At 53.1% G+C, this 17022-nt stretch overlaps 1 protein-coding gene across 7 annotated transcripts in view; it reads left to right on the forward strand.

Moving 5' to 3' along the window:
* Positions 1-402: 402 nt before the first annotated feature.
* ARHGAP23 (Rho GTPase activating protein 23) overlaps positions 403-17022 on the forward strand; it is a 331343-nt gene continuing 314723 nt past the window's right edge. For 6 of the 7 annotated variants that reach the window (XR_014773313.1, XR_014773314.1, XR_014773315.1 and 3 more), the window contains exon 1: positions 405-946. Coding sequence is in view for 4 of the 7 variants with exons in the window: in XM_084751066.1 (XP_084607192.1) it covers positions 635-946 (312 nt within the window). In the remaining 3 variants the exon portion in view is untranslated. Of the gene's footprint in view, positions 947-17022 lie in introns of all 7 variants that reach the window. The other variant, XM_084751071.1, reaches the window with a different exon arrangement.

A 17022-nucleotide genomic window follows, 5' to 3' on the forward strand; every position in this document is an offset into this window, starting at 1 on the left:
GGCGTGCAGCACCACCACCCGGCTTAGTTGCTACTTCATAACTGTAATCTTGCTACTGTTATGAATCGAAATGTAAATATCAGATGTGCACAATATCTGATATGCGACCTCTGTGCAAGGTTCTTTCGAGGCCCAAAGGTGTCACTGCCCACAGGTTGAAAACCGCCGCTCGGGCGAGCGAGATGGCTCAGAGGTTAAGTAAAAGCACTGTCTGCTCTTCCAGAGGTCTTGAGTTCCAATTCCCTGCAGCCACATGGTGGCTCACAACCATCTATAATGTGATCAGATGCCCTCTTCTGGCCTGCAGGTGTACATGCAGACAGAGCACGGTATACATAATAAATAAATAAATCTTTTTAAAAAAAGAAAGAAAACTGCTGCTCTAGAGTCTTCTCCCTAAGCCTTGTCCGTTCTTTTCTGGTCTGACATGAGGTCAATTCTCCGCCACTCACAGGCTTTCTGGGCCTCTGGGTCCATTTCTGTCCCTCTCTGGCTGCCTTTTCCTGTGCTATTATTGGGTTTGGGCCCTCCTCCCCTTTCGTACTCACCGATTCTATCTGGACAGGTCCCCTGGAGGCCCACTTCCGAAATTTCCTTTGAGATCCTGTCTCTGGGCCAGGCTCGGTTCTGACCCATGGCTCCACGCATGGTACGCGAAGACCCCTGTCTCGGTTCCCTTTACTTTTCTGTGCACTGTTTAGGGAGGCCCGAAGCCGAGCTCGGTCAGGAGCGTGGCTTGTTAGGGCGGAGCGGGCCGTCGGGGCGGAGCAAACCTAGCCCCGCCCCTTATGGCTCCGCCCCCTCGGTTCCCAGTTCCCCGCCCCCTGGGCCCGGGACGGTGCCCCCAACAGTGCCCTGGCCGCAGAGCCTCCACTGCGGCCCGATGAATGGAGTCGCCTTCTGCCTGGTCGGGATCCCGCCGCGTTCGGAGCCCCGGCCCCCGCAGGTGAGGGCTCAGAGCTCGGATCAGGCTGGGCGGGACCAGGGACGATGTCCGGGCTGGGGTCACAGCGCCCACGTCGGTGGGTACTGCTGTGGGAGATTGGTGTCCTGCCGGGGAGCCGCAGGAGGAACAGCCGCACTCTGCAGGGACTTGGAGAGGGGCTCCGCATAGGGACCCCAACGGGCCCGAGGCTACCGGGCCGGGGCCACACAGCTGGTGATGGTGCCAGGCCCTGGGCGGTCAGGCAGCGGGGGTGGGAGGCCCGCGCCTTTTGTCCGGGATTTTCAGGCGGGGCGCCCGCCGCCGTTTCCTCTGCCCAAGTTTTCGTTTTCCGTTGGCGAGGCCCCCGCACAGCTGGAGCCACAGGGAGTGGGGGAGGGGTCCCAGGGCGGGACGTCCTCGGCTCGCCCCCTCCGGGTGGGGCTGTGTTGTAAGGCTTAGAAACTCTGGGCACTGGGACCCCAGCCTTGCCCGGCCCTCCCCTCTGCCCGCTCCAGCTGTGGGTGGGTCCGGGAGTGGGGTGCCAGGGGCATTACTCAGCGCTGGGCTGCTTTGCTTGGGTTCTTTCATCTGCCAGCTGCTGAGGCTGGGGAGGGGCCCTCACCTTCTCACCAGAGTTTGTCCCCTGCCTTGGAGTGTGGTTGCCGGTCCTGCTCAAGCACACCCCCCACCCCCCCACCCCCAGCTCACAGGGGCAGGACAAGCTGAAAGGCTGAACGGTGTCTGGCTAGTAGTTTTCCTGGCTTAGAGTCCAGTTGGAGGGTCAAGGCCAGGATTGAGCCACTCCAGCTCTTTTGACACTCCGGCGGGCTCCTGCCCTCCGGGTGTTGGTCTGGCGGGCACGTACTTTGTAAACTCTTAAGGAGATTCTGGTATCTGAACTGGATGTATTAAGTTCTTCCGTAGTTGGCTTCTCTACCCTTCCTTCAGCCAAAGTGTGTTTCCTAATTATAAACTTGAAATTCAGGATGGACAGGGGGCGGGAGTGGAGGTCATTAAGCTTGAGTCCTTCAGATTCATCCCCCACCAACAATACTTCATCCCTGTCCCCTTACTGTCTCCACCCCTACCCCCTGTGGGCTTCTGGTGGGTGGCCTTTGATCCCACGTGGTTTTCCCCTCTGCCAGGCAACAGCCCCATTTTCAAAGTGGCCAGCGCTGACAGCAGGAGATTTGAATCTTCATTGCAAAACTAGTCATTTGCCCAAAGGCCCCCAGCCCTGGTGGCTTCCTTCAGTTGCCTACGTGTGGTTGGTCGGATCTACCAGAGTTGGCTGGGAACTCCAAGGTCCTGTGTCCCCTGCCCTCCCGTCTCCTTTCAAATGATAAGGAAAGCAGATCACCACCATGCAGTGCTAGCTTCGAGGGTTGTGTAGTAAAAGTGTGAGTTCCTACTACATTTTTATTGTTGGCTTTTCAAGACAGGCTTTCCCTATGTAGCCCTGGCTGTCTTGGAGCTCGCTTTATAGACCAGGCTGGCCTCGGACTCAGATAAACCACCTGTCTCTTGTCTCCCAAGTGCTGGGATTAAAGATGTACATCATCATGCCTGGCACTGTTAGTGCCTGTTTTACAGATAGGGTCTGACCTAAAGGTCTGGGGACCTTTCTGGTGGTGGGGAGTTCTGGTGGTGGATAGGGCAGGAAATAAAGTTCGAGGGGAATGTTTCTAGGGAGGCAGCTTGGATACTGTTGGGATTGGGTGGGGCAAGTTCTGTGGCTCCCAGCTGAAACTGTGGGCAGTGGACCTGGGAACAAGGCTCTGTGTGGGTCGTGTGGATGAGGCCTTCTGTGTCCTCTCTCAGGACAACCCTGAACTCATGGCGAAAGGATGTAGTGATGATGGCAGAGTTGCTGAGTGGGGGTGAGGGAGGGTGCGGCATTACAGAGCAGGACCGTGTAGGAGTGGGCTGTGGGTTGCGTCACCCCTCATTGCAAGGATGCTTCAAAACTTCTCTTCTTGTGTAAAGTTAAAAGACAGACTATAGCTGGGCGTGGTGGTGCACGCCTTTAATCCCAGGAGAGGCAGGGGCAGGCGAACTCTCTTGGGTTCGAGGCCAAGCTGGTCCACATAGGGAGTTTGAGGACAGCCAGGGCTACATAGAGAAACCTCGTCAATGATAAAATAACAGATGAACTCCACAGTTGGTGACCGGACTAAGTGTTGAGGTGAGGAATTGGGCTGGCTTTTCAGGAGAACTTCCAGGGACAGGTTTGTGAGCTGTAGCATCCCAGAGCAGTCTGGCACGTGGTAGAGATGTTTCTTCCAGTAGGTGGATTCCTGTGATGCTGGATTCCAATGCAGATATCTAGAGAGATCCAGAGACCATGCAAATATATTCAAATGAGCATGTATACTAGTGCCTGAGATTTTTTTTTTGAGATTGTTATTCTATTATTATTATTGTTGTTGTTGTTATTTTGTTTAGAGACAGAGGTTCTCTGTGTGTAGCCTTGGCTGTCCTGGAACTCACTTTGTAGACCAGGCTAACCTTGAACTCACAGAGATACCCCTGCTTCTGCCTCCCAAGTGCTGGGATTAAAGGTGTGAGCCATTTTTAATTTTTTAAAATTTAATTTATTATCATTGTTGTTGTTGTTGTTGTTATTTGGTTTTTCAGGACAGGGTTTCTCTGTGTAGCTTTGGCTGTCCTGGACTCACTTTGTAGACCTGGCTGGCCTCGAACTCCTGCCTCTGCCTCCCAAGTGCTGGGATTACAGGCGTCAGCTACCGTGCCCGGCTTGGTGTGCATCATCCTAAAAGAGTTATTCTATCCAGGCTGGCTTTGTCTGTCCCAGTCTCCACAGTGGAATAGCTTTGGTAGCAGTCCCTCTGGATCAGGATTGATATAGCTCATTCTTGTGTCACGGCACCCCCTGAAGGGAGATACTGTCTGTCAGCACCCCATTCTACAGTTGAGGTCACTGAGTACTCGGAAGGAACAGAGCAGGGGAGGAAAGGGCCACTGGGCTCTAGATTTATGCCTGGCCCTCAGTGTCCCACTGCCACTCTGCTTTGAGTCTGTGCCCATTTAAAAGAGTCCAGGTCTGGCAGGGCATGGTGGTGGCGCACACCTTTACTCCCAGCACTCGGGAGGCAGAGGCAGTGGGATCACTTGGTCTACAAAGAGAGTCTAGGACAGCCAAGGTTACAGAGAAACTCTGTCTTGGAGGAAGAGAGAGACAGAGAGAGAGAGAGAGAGAGAGAGAGAGAGAGAGAGAGAGAGAGAGAGAGAGAGTCAGAGTCCAGGCCAATTCTTCCTCCTATTGGTTTAGAGCCTGGTTGCTTATTTTGGTTGGTTGTCGGGGTGGCACAGCCTCAGGTGTCCCTCGGTATTTGTTGGTGGGGTCACATGGTTTTCAGCCCCCCTCTCTAGGCAGCGCTCCGGCCTCCACTGGCACTCTCCTAGAGGGCTTCTTCCCTGTTCTGCTGGCTGCATTGGTTCAAAGGCGAGGTATCGGCTTGGTCAGGGATTTAGACAAAGCCTGGTCTTAATTTTTCTGCTCTGCCACCGGCCTCTGTCATGAATAGGGCCTGTGCGAGCTGGCACTGCCTCTCCCCACGCTCAACCCCCCTCCTCTTTCAAACAGCTCGACTTCGGATCTAGGCCCCTATTTCTCGTGAACTTGTGCCAGCGTGTCAGCAGGGTAGTGCCAGGCTGTCCTGGGAGCGTGTCTTCTCTACTCTCTCAGGAATAACATCAGACCCAGATGGCCTTGGCTTTGGACATGGGTAGCCCTTGGGAGACATATTCATTACCTGTCAGAGTGGTCAATACCAAAGGGCCTGTCATGTTCAATTTCTCATGCTACAGAGGAAAGGATGCTCGGCTGTGCCCTCGGCTTGTGAGTGGTGCATGAGGACTTGGGTCCTTTGAGCCCCGGGTTCTCAGGGCTTCTGTCCGTGATGTTGTTTCCCCCATACCCCATCAGTGCTAGACTCTGGGACTGAGTCCTGGGGGTGTGGCAGAGATGAGTGGACAATGTGTCCTGTCATCTGTGTCCCCAGCACCCGGCACAGTGCCTGGCACAGGGCAGCCCTCCATAAATGTTTGTGGAGTGCAAGCCAGAAGCCTCCCCCACTGATCTCCCGGGGTGACCTGGGCTGGGAGACTTGTCCATCTCTCTGTCCGACTTAAGTTATTCAAAGGCCAGAAGATAATACGGGATAGGCTCATGGTGCTTACTGCTGGCCTGAGGTATTACTGCATCCCAGCTGACACAAAGAGAGTCCATGGCTTCCTAAGGTCGCAAGTGAGTGACAACGCTGAGGCACTGGCCACACTCTTAACCTCATTCCAAGGTGTCATGTTTATCTTGGTACCCACATAGCCTGGCACCCAGCCAGTTTGTGGAGACTGTTTGTTGACTGACTGACTGACTGGCTGGCTAACTGGATTCATGAATTGTGAGACAATGTTTGTGACAAACCCACATAGAATCCCGTAACCCCTCCTTTGCGCGTAGGTGGGGTTAGGGTCTTGGGAAGACAGCCTGGGAGTATTGCTGTGTTGTTTGCACAGAGTGCCAGAGCCAAACCGAGGGAGGAAGGGAAGCGCCTCTGACGGCTTCCTGTCACCCCTGCCCTCCGAGGCTTCAGGTACCACAGCCTCCAGTGCTCCTGGCCTCTCTGGCTTTCACATGGCCCATCATTCCCCAGAGGCAGCATGTGAGGAAGATCTGTGGGCCGAATGGAAGGCTGGCATTTCATCCCATCCTGAGATGTTTGGCTCAGGCCACGGGAAGTTCTGTTCTTGTCAAGTTGGAGGGTGGTCTGAGCGTGTCTGGGATAAGGCATTATGGACAGCCACCGTGTGGTGCTGGGAATCAAACCCCTGTCCTCTGGAAGAGCAGCTGGCACTCTTAACCCACTAAGCCATCTCCGCAGCCCCTTTACTTTTATTTTGAGATAGGATGTTGGCTAAGTTAAGGAGCTGCCCTTGAATTCGCTCTGTAGCCCAGTCAGGCCTTAAATGTCTACCCCACACATCAGTTCTGGGATTATAACCGTCTCTCATCCGGCAGGACTGTTAATCAACTATACATCTCTCAAGCAGCAGGTGTTGGGTTTCCAGCCCACATCTGCCCTAAACCTTGGGCCCAGGGACATCGCCAGCTTCCTTTGACCCTTACATACCTGGGCTGTTAGGTCACCCTTACTTTCTGTTCTTCTTTTCCTGGTCTGAGTTAGCGTTAGTCAGCCAGCCTCTCCCCCCCACCCCCACCCCCCCAGGCTACAAGTTCATCTGCTCATAGGGACCTGCGCATGTGTGATATTTAGCAGTCTACCTTCTGACCCAGCAGACGGGGCCCTGGGAGATGAGGGCCTGGGGCGTGGGCCTGGTATGCCCCCTCAGGCCCTTGGGAGTCTGGACTAGCTGGTGGTTGAGTGTATGGGGTGGGCCTTACTTTTCTTAGCTCTTATTTCAATGCTACCCCACCTTTACGGTGTGGCGTTGGACACTAGCCTCCATTTCCTCTTTCATGTGGACTCGAGGCTTGCGCCCAGAAGCTTACACATGCTAGGCCAGCACTTTGTGCCTGAGCTTTGGCCTCCTGTTTTCTTTTTCTTTTCTTTTCTTTTTTTTTTTTTTTTAAGATTTATTTGTTATGTATACAATATAAACACCCACACGACAGAAGGGCACCAAATCTCATTCTAGATGGTTGTGAGCCACCATGTGGTTGCTGGGAATTGAACTCAGGACCTCTGGAAGAACAGGCAGTGCTCTTAACCTCTGAGCCATCTCTCCAGCCCTGGCTTCCCGTTTTCTTAACCTCAGATATAATCCTTCGCTGAGAGGCACGAGTGAGGGGAATCAGGCCAGTCTCCACGGGCAGCAGCCGCTGCTGGGCAATCAGTGGATGGAAATGAGAAGACAGGCTTTCTTGTAACCCCTGAGCTGTAACCCCAGCACTCCTGGCTCAGTAGAACCCTTTAGTAAGGTGGAGTAGCTAACATCTGCTGTCCAAGCCATTGTGGTAGGAGGCAGGAGGCTTGCCACCACTTCAGAGTCAGCATTGGTTACATTGTGAAGTCCACAACAGAGGAGGCTACAGAGAGAGACCCCATTTCAAAAGCAAACAAAGCCGGGCATGGTGGCGCACACCTTTAATCCCAGCACTGGGGAGCCAGAGGCAGAAGGATCGCTGTGAGTTCGAGGCCAGCCTGGTCTACAAAGTGAGTCCAGGACAGCCAAGGCTACACAGAGAAACCCTGTCTTGAAAAACCAAGTGGGGGTGGGGGAATCAAAGGCAAACAAAAGCAAGCAAGCAAATAAATGAAACCCCCAAACACCACACGAACAAACAGGGTAGCTGAGGTACAGCTCATGTGGCAGAGGGCTTGCCGAGAGAGCACACGCAAGCCCTGGGTCCGAGTCACAGTGATCGGGCATATTGGTGCAGGCCTGTGATCCCAGCATTTGGGAGGTGGAGGCAAGAGGAGCAGAAGTTCCAGATCGCCAGGGGTGGGGTAGGGGTGAGGTGGTGCACACCTTTAATTCCAGCCCTTGGGAGGTAGAGGTGGAGGCAGAGGCAGAGGCAGGCGGATCTCTGTGAGTTCGAGGCCAGGGCCTGGTTCCTGAACAGGCTGCCTGGAAGGCCTTGTATAAGGATGCTGGGGGTTGGAGAAGGTGGACGGCCACTTTAGAGCCAGAAAATCTGGGTGACCGAGGAGCAGGGAGGCACCTGGGCCACTGGGCCTGGAGGCTGCCTGACCATCCTGGCTTTGAGTGCAAAGGAAAGGGCGAGTGTTCCCTGGTCCAGCAACACAGCCTCTCATGTAGCAGGGGCCTGCCTCAGCTGCTCCCTGTAGCCGAATCTGGCCCGTAGGAGTGGCACTGGGGAAAGAAAGCCTTATGCCCAGTGCATTTTGGGGGCGTCTGGGGGTTGGGGGGCGGCGGGGAAACAGTGGAGCCTTTGTCAGCAGCTGCCAAGAATCTGGCAGAGGAGCTGGCCCTGGGTCTGACTGGGTTCTCCGCAGACTGGCCCTCTTTGAAGTGACCCTTTCAAATGCTCAGCCCGTATTCCCGAGAGGAGAGAGAGCCTGGTTAGACTAGGGTTTGCTGGCTTCTGTAGGATGGACACGGGGCAGGAGGACTGTGGGCCCCAGGAATGTGCTGGGGCTGGGGGACATGTGGGAGCCCTGTGGGAGGACATCTACTAGGGGTCTCAGTGACAAGCAGGGGTGTCAGTTCGGGGAAGAGCGGAGTTCATTCTGGCTGGCTGGCTGCCCGGCTTCTTTCAGCCAGCAGTTTGATTTTTGTCTACATTGGGCTCCAAAACCAGCAGTGTCTTCCTTGTTAATTCCTCCCGCTGCCGTGAGAGCCACTTGGGAGACCAGGGTAGGAATGCAGGACCCGGGGCACATAATAGGGATGTGTGTGAAGTGGGGATCTGGGGCATAGGTGCTTTTTCCACTCCTTAGAGCCTCTAGAAAGCTGGACACCCCCAGACTTCTCCTTATCAATGAGGAGACGATGATGGTTTGCAGGAGAGAGGAACAGCCAATTAGAGAGAGTACCTTCTCTGTGCCCCTGTTTTTCCTTTAGGGAAACTGAGGTCTAGAAGCGAGCCAGGCGTGGTGGCGCACGCCTTTAATCCCAGCACTCAGGAGGCAAAGGCAGGCGGATCGCTGTGAGTTCGAGGCCAGCCTGGTCTACAGAGTGAGTCTACAATAGCCAGGGCTACACAAAGAGACCCTGTCTTAAAAAAAAAAAAAAGTGAAAGAAAGAGAAAAGGTGCCACCCAGGTAAGGAAGAATAGGTTTCCCAAGGGGAACTCAGATCGTTGGAACTGAGCATGGTGGACAGGGGAAACTTGGGCCAGCCAGATAATCACCATGCTGTGGACGTATACTGTTTGCATACTAACTGTAGCCATGTGATCCGTGTGGACAAGAACTGGACTGTGGGTCTACTAGATGACCGTGCCTAGTAAACTGTAGCAGGTTAGAGTGTGCAAGTGTGTGTGTATGCCGTGATGACCCCACAGGGAAACTGCCCAGTGACACAATTCTCTGAGAGTGTCAGCAGCAGCACGAACTGTCTTCACTAGTGCTGGAGAAGACCTCAGGAGGTGTGGCCTCTGCTTCCTCCTGGGAGGGGATGGGGCTCTCTTTGTTGCTCCCTGTATCTTGAGCCAGCATCTACACAGCTGAGCTCTCATTAGCTCTAATGAGACCTTGGCCCTGGGCCCCTGCACCCTGCTGCACCTGGGGGAGTTGGGTGGGCAGGTGTACAAGAAGGGAGCAATCGGGATAGGTCACCCAGGCTGGTGGGAGAGACGCCTCACTTCTCCTCCTGCAGCCTTTGTTTCCTGCCCTGGCTCCCAGAGGCCCAGGTCCCTCAGTGCTAGGGACCAGCTTATCTGAGGGACCAGGCATGGCCTGGGGCTGCCAAGGACATTCCCAGGCTTGGCTGGCAGAGTGTCCTTGTCCTCCCCCAACTACAGCCTGGGGCAGCATAGGAGGCTCAGTGCTTGGGGAAAATTGGGCAGTGGCGCTATCTTCAAGCAAAGCAGCCTTCATTTCATGGGTGGTCATTACTTGTAAGCAGCCTGGCCTCCACACAGCCCTGCCCTCAAGGGGTTCCTTGTCTGCTTTTCCTACTGCCCAAAAGCCAGACACAAAGACTCCACTAAGATTTTATAACCGTGGCTTGTGAGGTTCCCCCTCCATTACCAGAATGTTCCCACGGCCCCTTGCCTAAAAGATCAGTGTTTAAAAAAGACCCTGGCAGGCCAAAAGAGCAATGGAGTGCAGGTTCAGAAAGGGGGACTAGAGGCAAGGTGGGTGAAATGCACAGATTATGGATTCAGAAGGGCGAGGTAGGGCTGGGTGTGGTGGCGCATGCCTTTAATCTCAGCACTCGGGAGGCAGAGGCAGGTGGATCGCTATGAGTTCGAGGCCAGCCTGGTCTACAAAATTAGTCTAAGACAGCCAAGGCTGCCTCGAAAAGACAATAAATAAATAAATAAATAAAGAAAGAAAGAAAGAAAGAAAGAAAGAAAGAAAGAAAGGCCCAGTTTTCAGTTTGCTTCCTGGGTGACCTTGCATGGTGGTGTTTTTTTTTATTTACTTATGTCAGTCTTTTGACAGGTCTGTGTAGCCTTGGCCAGGCTGGAGCCTGAGGGAATCCTCTTGCCTCTGCCTCTTAGGGTCTGGGGTCACAGGTTATCTACCCTCAGAGGAGCTCACGTTTGAACTGTAAATAGCCAGGCACCTCAGAGTAGCCTTTGAACATTCATCTTTATTGATTTGATTTGTAAAGATTTATTATTATTATTATTAGTTTGTTTTGAGACAGGGCTTCTCTATGTAGCCCTGGCTGTCCTGGAACCCACTCTATAGATCAGAATAACCTTGAACTCAGAGATCTGCCTGTCTTGGATTAAAGATGTACACCATCATCGACAAGCTTTTTTTTTTTTTAAATGTCTATGGATGTTTTACCTGCATGTGTGTCTGTGCACCATGTGTGTGCCTGGAGCCTGAGGAGGCCAGAAGAGGGTGTCAGATCTCTTGGAACTAGAGTTGCAGATGGTTGTAAGCCACCACGTGGCTTCTGGGAATAGAACCCTGGTCCTCTGGAAGTCAGTGCGCTTCTGTGCCGTCTCTCCTGCCCTGGAAAATACTATCACTAGTTTTTTAAAGACAAAGTTTAATATATCCCAGACCTACTTCAACCTTGATAGGTAGCCAAGGAAGACCGTGAACTTGCAGTCTTCTGCCTCACCTCCCAAGTGCTGGCGTTACTGGAATACCACCATGCCAGTTTGTGTTGTGCTGGGAACCCAACCCACAGCTTCATACACGTCATGCAAGAATTCCAGCAAATGAGCCGGACCCCTAGTCCCAAGTGAGAATGCTTTAGTAAAATACTTTCTTCTGGAATGGATGTTCAAAGGCCATTACTAGGCAACTGTATATTTATTATAAAACCAAAACCAAAACAAATCCCAAGAGGGTAAGTATGGCAGCCGCTTGGTAGACAGACCTTTTTGAGTTGTACACTTGTCCTGTGCTCACTGCTATATTACCTGACATAAAAGTGCATGGTCATCACCTCCCACAGCCCAACATAGGTCCACCTATCCCAGAGCAGTCACCTGGAATCCAAGGAGGGCTGGCATGATAAGGGAGGGGAAGACATCACTGCCGGTGGCTCTGGTACACACACATACACACACACACACACACACACACACACACACACAGCCTGAGTGAGACTCAGAGCATGGCTGTGAGTCCCAGCGTGTCCACCTTTTAGCTGTCTGTTGTTGGACAAGTTCCCAACTTCTGCTGGGACATCCCCACCACCAGCTGTTTAGCATTGGCAACCTCGCCTCCATAGTGGCATCTTCTAGAAGCTTCTTGGAGAAGCCTGTGTTCACTGAGAGGACACAGTGGCCTGGGATGGCGGCCCAGACCTTCAATCCCAGCACTTGGGAAGCAGAGCAGATCTCTTGAGTTCAAAGCCAAGACCAGCCTGGTCTACAGAGCAAGTTCCAGGACAGCCAAGGCTACACAGAGAAACCCTGCCTCAAAAATAAACAACGAAACAAAGAACCCTAGGATCCCGGCTACATGAAGAGTGAGCCCTGACTGCAGCCACAGACCAACAGCATGAGCCACTCCACAGCCACCAGTGGGGACAAGGTGACATGTCCCCCTCCCCCACTCTGACACAGGGTCTCTCTCCGTAGCCCTGGCTATCCTGAAACTCACTATGTAAACCAAGCTGGCCTCAAAGTCACAGTGATCCACCTGCCGCTGGTTCCTGAGTGCCAGGACTGAAGGTGTGCACCACCACCACACCCGACTCCTCCTGTGCACCTTTGTGTTAGGCAATATAGCAGTGAGCGCAGGACAGGTGTATCACACACATAGATATGTTCAACACCTTTTGCACTTGTGTTTGTGTTTGTGCTGCCACACCACAGCACATAAATGGAGGTCAGGCAGTTCTCAGCTTCTACCTTGTGGGCCCAGGGAGTGAGTTCATTTGTATGTTTTGTTTTGTTGCTGTTGTTGTTGGGTTTTTTGTTTGTTTGTTTTTGTTTTGTTTTTGGAGACAGGGTTTCTCTGTGTAGCCTTGGCTGTCCTAGACTCACTTTGGAGACCAGGCTGGCCTCGAACTCACAGCGATCCACCTGCCCTCCCAAGTGCTGGGAGGCATGTGCCACCACACTTGGCTTTCATTTATATGTTTATATGTGTCTTTATTTAGGTGGTGCTATTCATGCACGCACGTGTGTGTGTGTGTGTGTGTGTGTGTGTGTGTGTGGTGCCTGAGGAGGTCAGAAGAGGGCATCAGATCCCTTGGATCTGGAGTTACAGATGGTTGTGAACTGTTAGGAATCAAACCTAGGTCCTTTGGAAGAACAGCCCCATACTTTCTTTTTTGTTTTTATTTTTGTTTTTTGAAACAGGGTTTCTCTGTGTAGTCTTGGCTGTCCTGGACTCGCTTTGAAGACTGGGCTGGCCTCACAGTGACCCACCTGCCTCTGCCTCCTGAGTGCTGGGATTAAAGGTGTGCGCCACCACGCCTGGTTGCAACCAGTGCTCTTAATCACTGAGCCATCTAAACTCAATGTTTCCCAGGCTGGCCCTGAGTTCTGAGTAATTCCTACCCCAGCCCCGAACATCCTACCCCCAGTTCTGGGGTGCCCACGTACCCCCAGCTTAGGCATATTTTGAGTCTTTTGTTCACATCTGCTTTGTTTGTTGCATGTCTATGTCTTTGATCTTTATAAAATCAAACTGCCTTTAATATTTGCAAATCCTTTGGGGCTTGCCGAACCAAAATTTGCTGAGCAGCTTCTAGATGCTAGGTGTTCAGCTGAGACCTCTGAAGGTCCCCTTACAGCTCAGGAGGTGGAGCCTTGGAGAAGGGAAAGGATGCCACCAGGGTTACCCAGTGGAGACTGTGCCCCAGGCTCCCCGGCCCTTCTTTACTTAGTGTGCCAACCCCTCCATCCAGAGCCCCTACTTGGTGATGACATTTTCATTGTTCTAGATTAGTCTCTGAAATTTGAATTGTTTGGGGACCAACAGGGCACAGGGCGTGGTCCTGGACTCTCCAGTCCTTAAGCTTAATGTGTCTCTGAGGCAGGGACTGGGGCAGATGTCATTTCCTAAGTGCTCAGCTGTTTGTGAGCTCAGACCTGTGAATTCCAAGAAAGCGAGGCTGACCTGGGGCTAAGGTAGTGAGGGACGGTGTCACAAGGAGGCAGAACCTTATTAGGGCAGTGATGGGACCAGGAAGGTCTCCAGCAGCCCCGTGGCATCAATGGGGTTCAGCTCTGAGTTGACTGGTGACTGATGATGACCCTAAGGGGCCTGCAGGCTTGGGAAACGCAGCCGCTCCAGCTTGTGAGTGTTGCCTTGGGTAGCGTGACCTTTCAGTCCAAGCTTGCGATGATGCACAGAGATAGACCAAGCGATGCTGATCTTATTTTGCGTAGCCACGCCTCTCCCGTTCCAGCTCAGCCCAGCCAGCAGAAGAGGCTTTTGCCCCTGGGTGCTCACATCATTTCAGGCCCAGTGCAGTTTGTTCCACAGGGCGGGTGGGGGCTGCGACCAGGCTAGCTGCACTATTCATAGCTCTGGGGCAGGCGTACTTCGCATATTTGTCGCTCCTCATGTCTGGCAGGACCATCCCACTCTGCCTTCCCTGGCCCCTCCTCCCTCCTGCTCCCCCCCATCTTATCATTTCAGCCTCTGCAGTCACCTGATGTCTCAGCTGCCTCTGCTAGCCTGTGCACATAAGGACACTAAGGCCTGACAGCTGCTGCCCCTTTAGGCTGGGCCTAGAGGGAGTAACTGGTAGTGAGACGAGGAGGCTAAGAGCCTAGGCTTGGCCTGCCACAGGAAGATGCAGCTGGCAGGAATCGGACACACAGGGACCTGGGTCCACCCCTCAGCTGACATCTGAGGATGGGGAGACTAGTCAGGAGTCATGGAAAGGAGGCAGGGGACTGTGGGAAAAGATGGGTGAGTAGTGTGTCTAGCATGTTTGAGGTCAGGTGAAGAGGGCGTGTGGCTGGAACACAGAATGAGAGGCCAAGCATGGCTACAGAAGATGGAAGCAGAGTCTATACTCGTGGCCCCGCCCCCTCTTCTGCACTCCAATGGTCCCACTTTTGGACGTAGTTCACAGCAAGAAAGGACAAAAAGTTGGAGTATGGGTGTGGCGTCACAAGCCTTCATTCCCAATCTTTGCAAGCCGGAGACCAAGGATCAGAAGTTCAAAGTCATCCTTGGCTAACCTGGGCTGCATGGGGCCCCATCTCAAAACAACAAAAAGACCTGAAGTAGTCTCTGTTCCAGGCGGGGCCCCAGGAGGCAGGGGCAGCCGCCCCAGTGATGAGGGCATTTTCTTATTCTTCCCTCAAAAGTTCAGAAGCATTGTGCTTGATGCCCACCTGGGCCACATACTGTCCCTTCAAAGCAGACACAGTCCTGGCCTCCCAGGACTCACAGCTAAGGAGGAGATAAAGATCAAAATGGCCTCATTAACATAGGTGCCCTGAGAGGGTGCCTAGAGACCTGGCATTGAGCACAGGCCAGTATGTGTGTGAAGAAGTGACTTAAAAATATGAACATTTTGGGGGCTGGAGAGATGGCTCAGTGGTTAAGAGGATGGTCTGCTCTTCCAGAGGTCCTGAGTTCAGTTCCCAGCAACCACATGGTGGCTCAAAACCATCTGTAATGAGATCTGGTGCCCTCTTCTGGCCTGCAGGTGTACCAGGCCGAGAATTGTATACATAATAAATAAATCTTAAAAAAAATATTAACATTTTGGGCTGGAGAGATGGCTCAAAGGTTAAGAGCACTGGCTGCTCTTCTAGAAGTCTTGAGTTCAGTTCCCAGCAACCACATGGTGGCTCAGACAATCTATAATGTGATCTAATGCTTGCTTCTGGCCTGCAGGTGTATATGCAGGCAGAGCACTCTATACATAATAAATAAACAGAGTTGAAAAAAATAACATTTTCCTGGGTGTAGCGGCAAAGACCTTTAATCCGAGCACTTGAGGCAGAGGCAGGCAGATCTCTGTTTGAGGCCAGCCTGGTCTACAGAGGAAGTTTCAGGAACATATGAAGGTCAAAGGATAACTTGTGGACCAGTTCCCTCCTTCCATCTTGTGGGTCCTGGGGATTACCCTCAGGTGCTCCGTCTTAATACTAAGTGCCTTTCCTAGCTGAGCCACCTGGAGCTGGTGTGTTGCCAGATGTTAGTTCTATAAACTCCTAGGTGAGTAGGAGCAAATCCAGGTGAGGGTTGGGGAAACAGGGAGGGAATTGGAGACAAAACATTCCAAAACCATTGCAGTGGCCCAGAGGCTGGAAGGGTGCAGAGTGCTCACGGGAGCTGGAAAGAGGCCCGAGGCTGGGTGACTGGAGCACAGGAAAGGGGTGTGGTGTGTGTGAAGGCTGGAGGTGTGTCCTCCGGGGCCGTGGCCAAAATATTATCCGCCTAGACTGACCTCCCAGAGGGAAACCAAGCTGCCCAGAGTGGGTGTGGACGAGAAGTGGGCTGGCTCATGGCCCTTTGGGTAGCAGCATCTACCCTTATGGTGGGTGGGAGGCCAGGTGGGTGACACCTCCTGCCTCTCCGTTCCTAGAATGCCTTCCCCAAAACTTCACTGAGCAAAGAAAAGCTATGTGTACTTGATTGACGACCTCAATGTTATTTAGAAAAGGACCAAAGTGAATGCCAGGGGTAAATGTGTCCCTTCCTGGATGTTGGGGTGAGCACAGGTCTTTCTCCCACCTTCTGTCCCCCTCCCCTCAGCATCCCATAGGCGAGCACCGAATTCTCTAGGCAGCTGTGGCCTGGGTCAGGGAACAAGATGGGGGTGGGTGGCACCTCTCAGGTTCACAAGCTGCTGTGTGTGCAGGAGGCCCACTCCTCCTCCTCCCCCCCCCTTTAAAAAAAGATGTATTTACTTTATGTACTGCATGTCAGTGCTTTACAGATCTCATTAGAGATGGTTGTGAGCCACCATGTGGTTATTGGGAATTGAACTCAGGACCTCTGGAAGAGTAGGTGGCGCTCTTAACCACTGAGCCATCTCTCCAGCTCCCCTCCTCCTCCTCCTCCTCCTCCTTTTCCGAGATGGGGCTTCTCTGTGTGTTCCTGGCTGTTCAGGAACACACTCTCTCTCTCTCTCTCTCTCTCTCTCTCTCTCTCTCTCTCTCTCTCTCTGTAGACCAGGCTGGCTAGAACTCAAGGATCTGCCTGCCTCTATCTCCTGAGTGCTAGGATTAAAGGCGTGTGCCACCACCTCCCCCTGTCCCTGTCACCTACTTCTGCTGTGCTTCTGAGTCCATGTCTGAGGGCAGAGCTGGGCTGACTCAGAGTGAGGGTCTGGACATAAGCGAGGCCTCCTTAAAAAAAAAAAAAGCCACATGGTGGTGGTGCACACCTTTAATCTCAGCACTCCTGAGGCAGAGGCAGGCAGATCTCTGTGAGTTCCAGGACAACCAGGGCTACACACAGAGAAACCCTGCCTCTGGGGGTAGGGGTGGGGGAAGAGACCTCTTGTCCCTTTCTGGTGAAGGATCCCAACTTAGAAACCCTCCCAACTCCCTCATAGTCAGGAGCATGAAGGGCATTTGACCTGAGAAAGCTGCCTGTCTCCTACCTCCTTGGGGGAGAGGTTCTGCTCAGAGGCAGGGCCTGCACACAGGGCAATGCAGGTTGGGCAGGGCTAGGGTGAGGGGGTGGGTGGTTTCAGAGATGCCCTCGGGGAGATGTTAGCAATCTGCTAAACCTGCCCTCTCAGGGAATGTGGGCTCAGCTGGACTGGAGCTGAGCTCTCCCGCTCCCTTCAGAGAAGCCAGTGAGTGCACCTGCTGTCTCTGCCCAGGTGGAAAAACTGGAGGGGAAGCAGGGAAGGGTGACTCAGGCGGAGTTTCCAGTCCATCTCAGATGAGCTGTCCAGTGATAGGATGGGTGTGGGATCTCAAGAGTTACTGCAGGCAGCTCCCTGCTCAAGAATGATTGCTTCCTAGTCTCTTGAGGAGAGGGTATTAGGCTGCCTTGGTACTCCTGGACCAACGGGAGGCTTCA

This window comes from Acomys minous (genome assembly GCF_964271855.1).
Source record: "Acomys minous genome assembly, chromosome: 12".
Lineage (NCBI taxonomy): Eukaryota > Metazoa > Chordata > Mammalia > Rodentia > Muridae > Acomys > Acomys minous.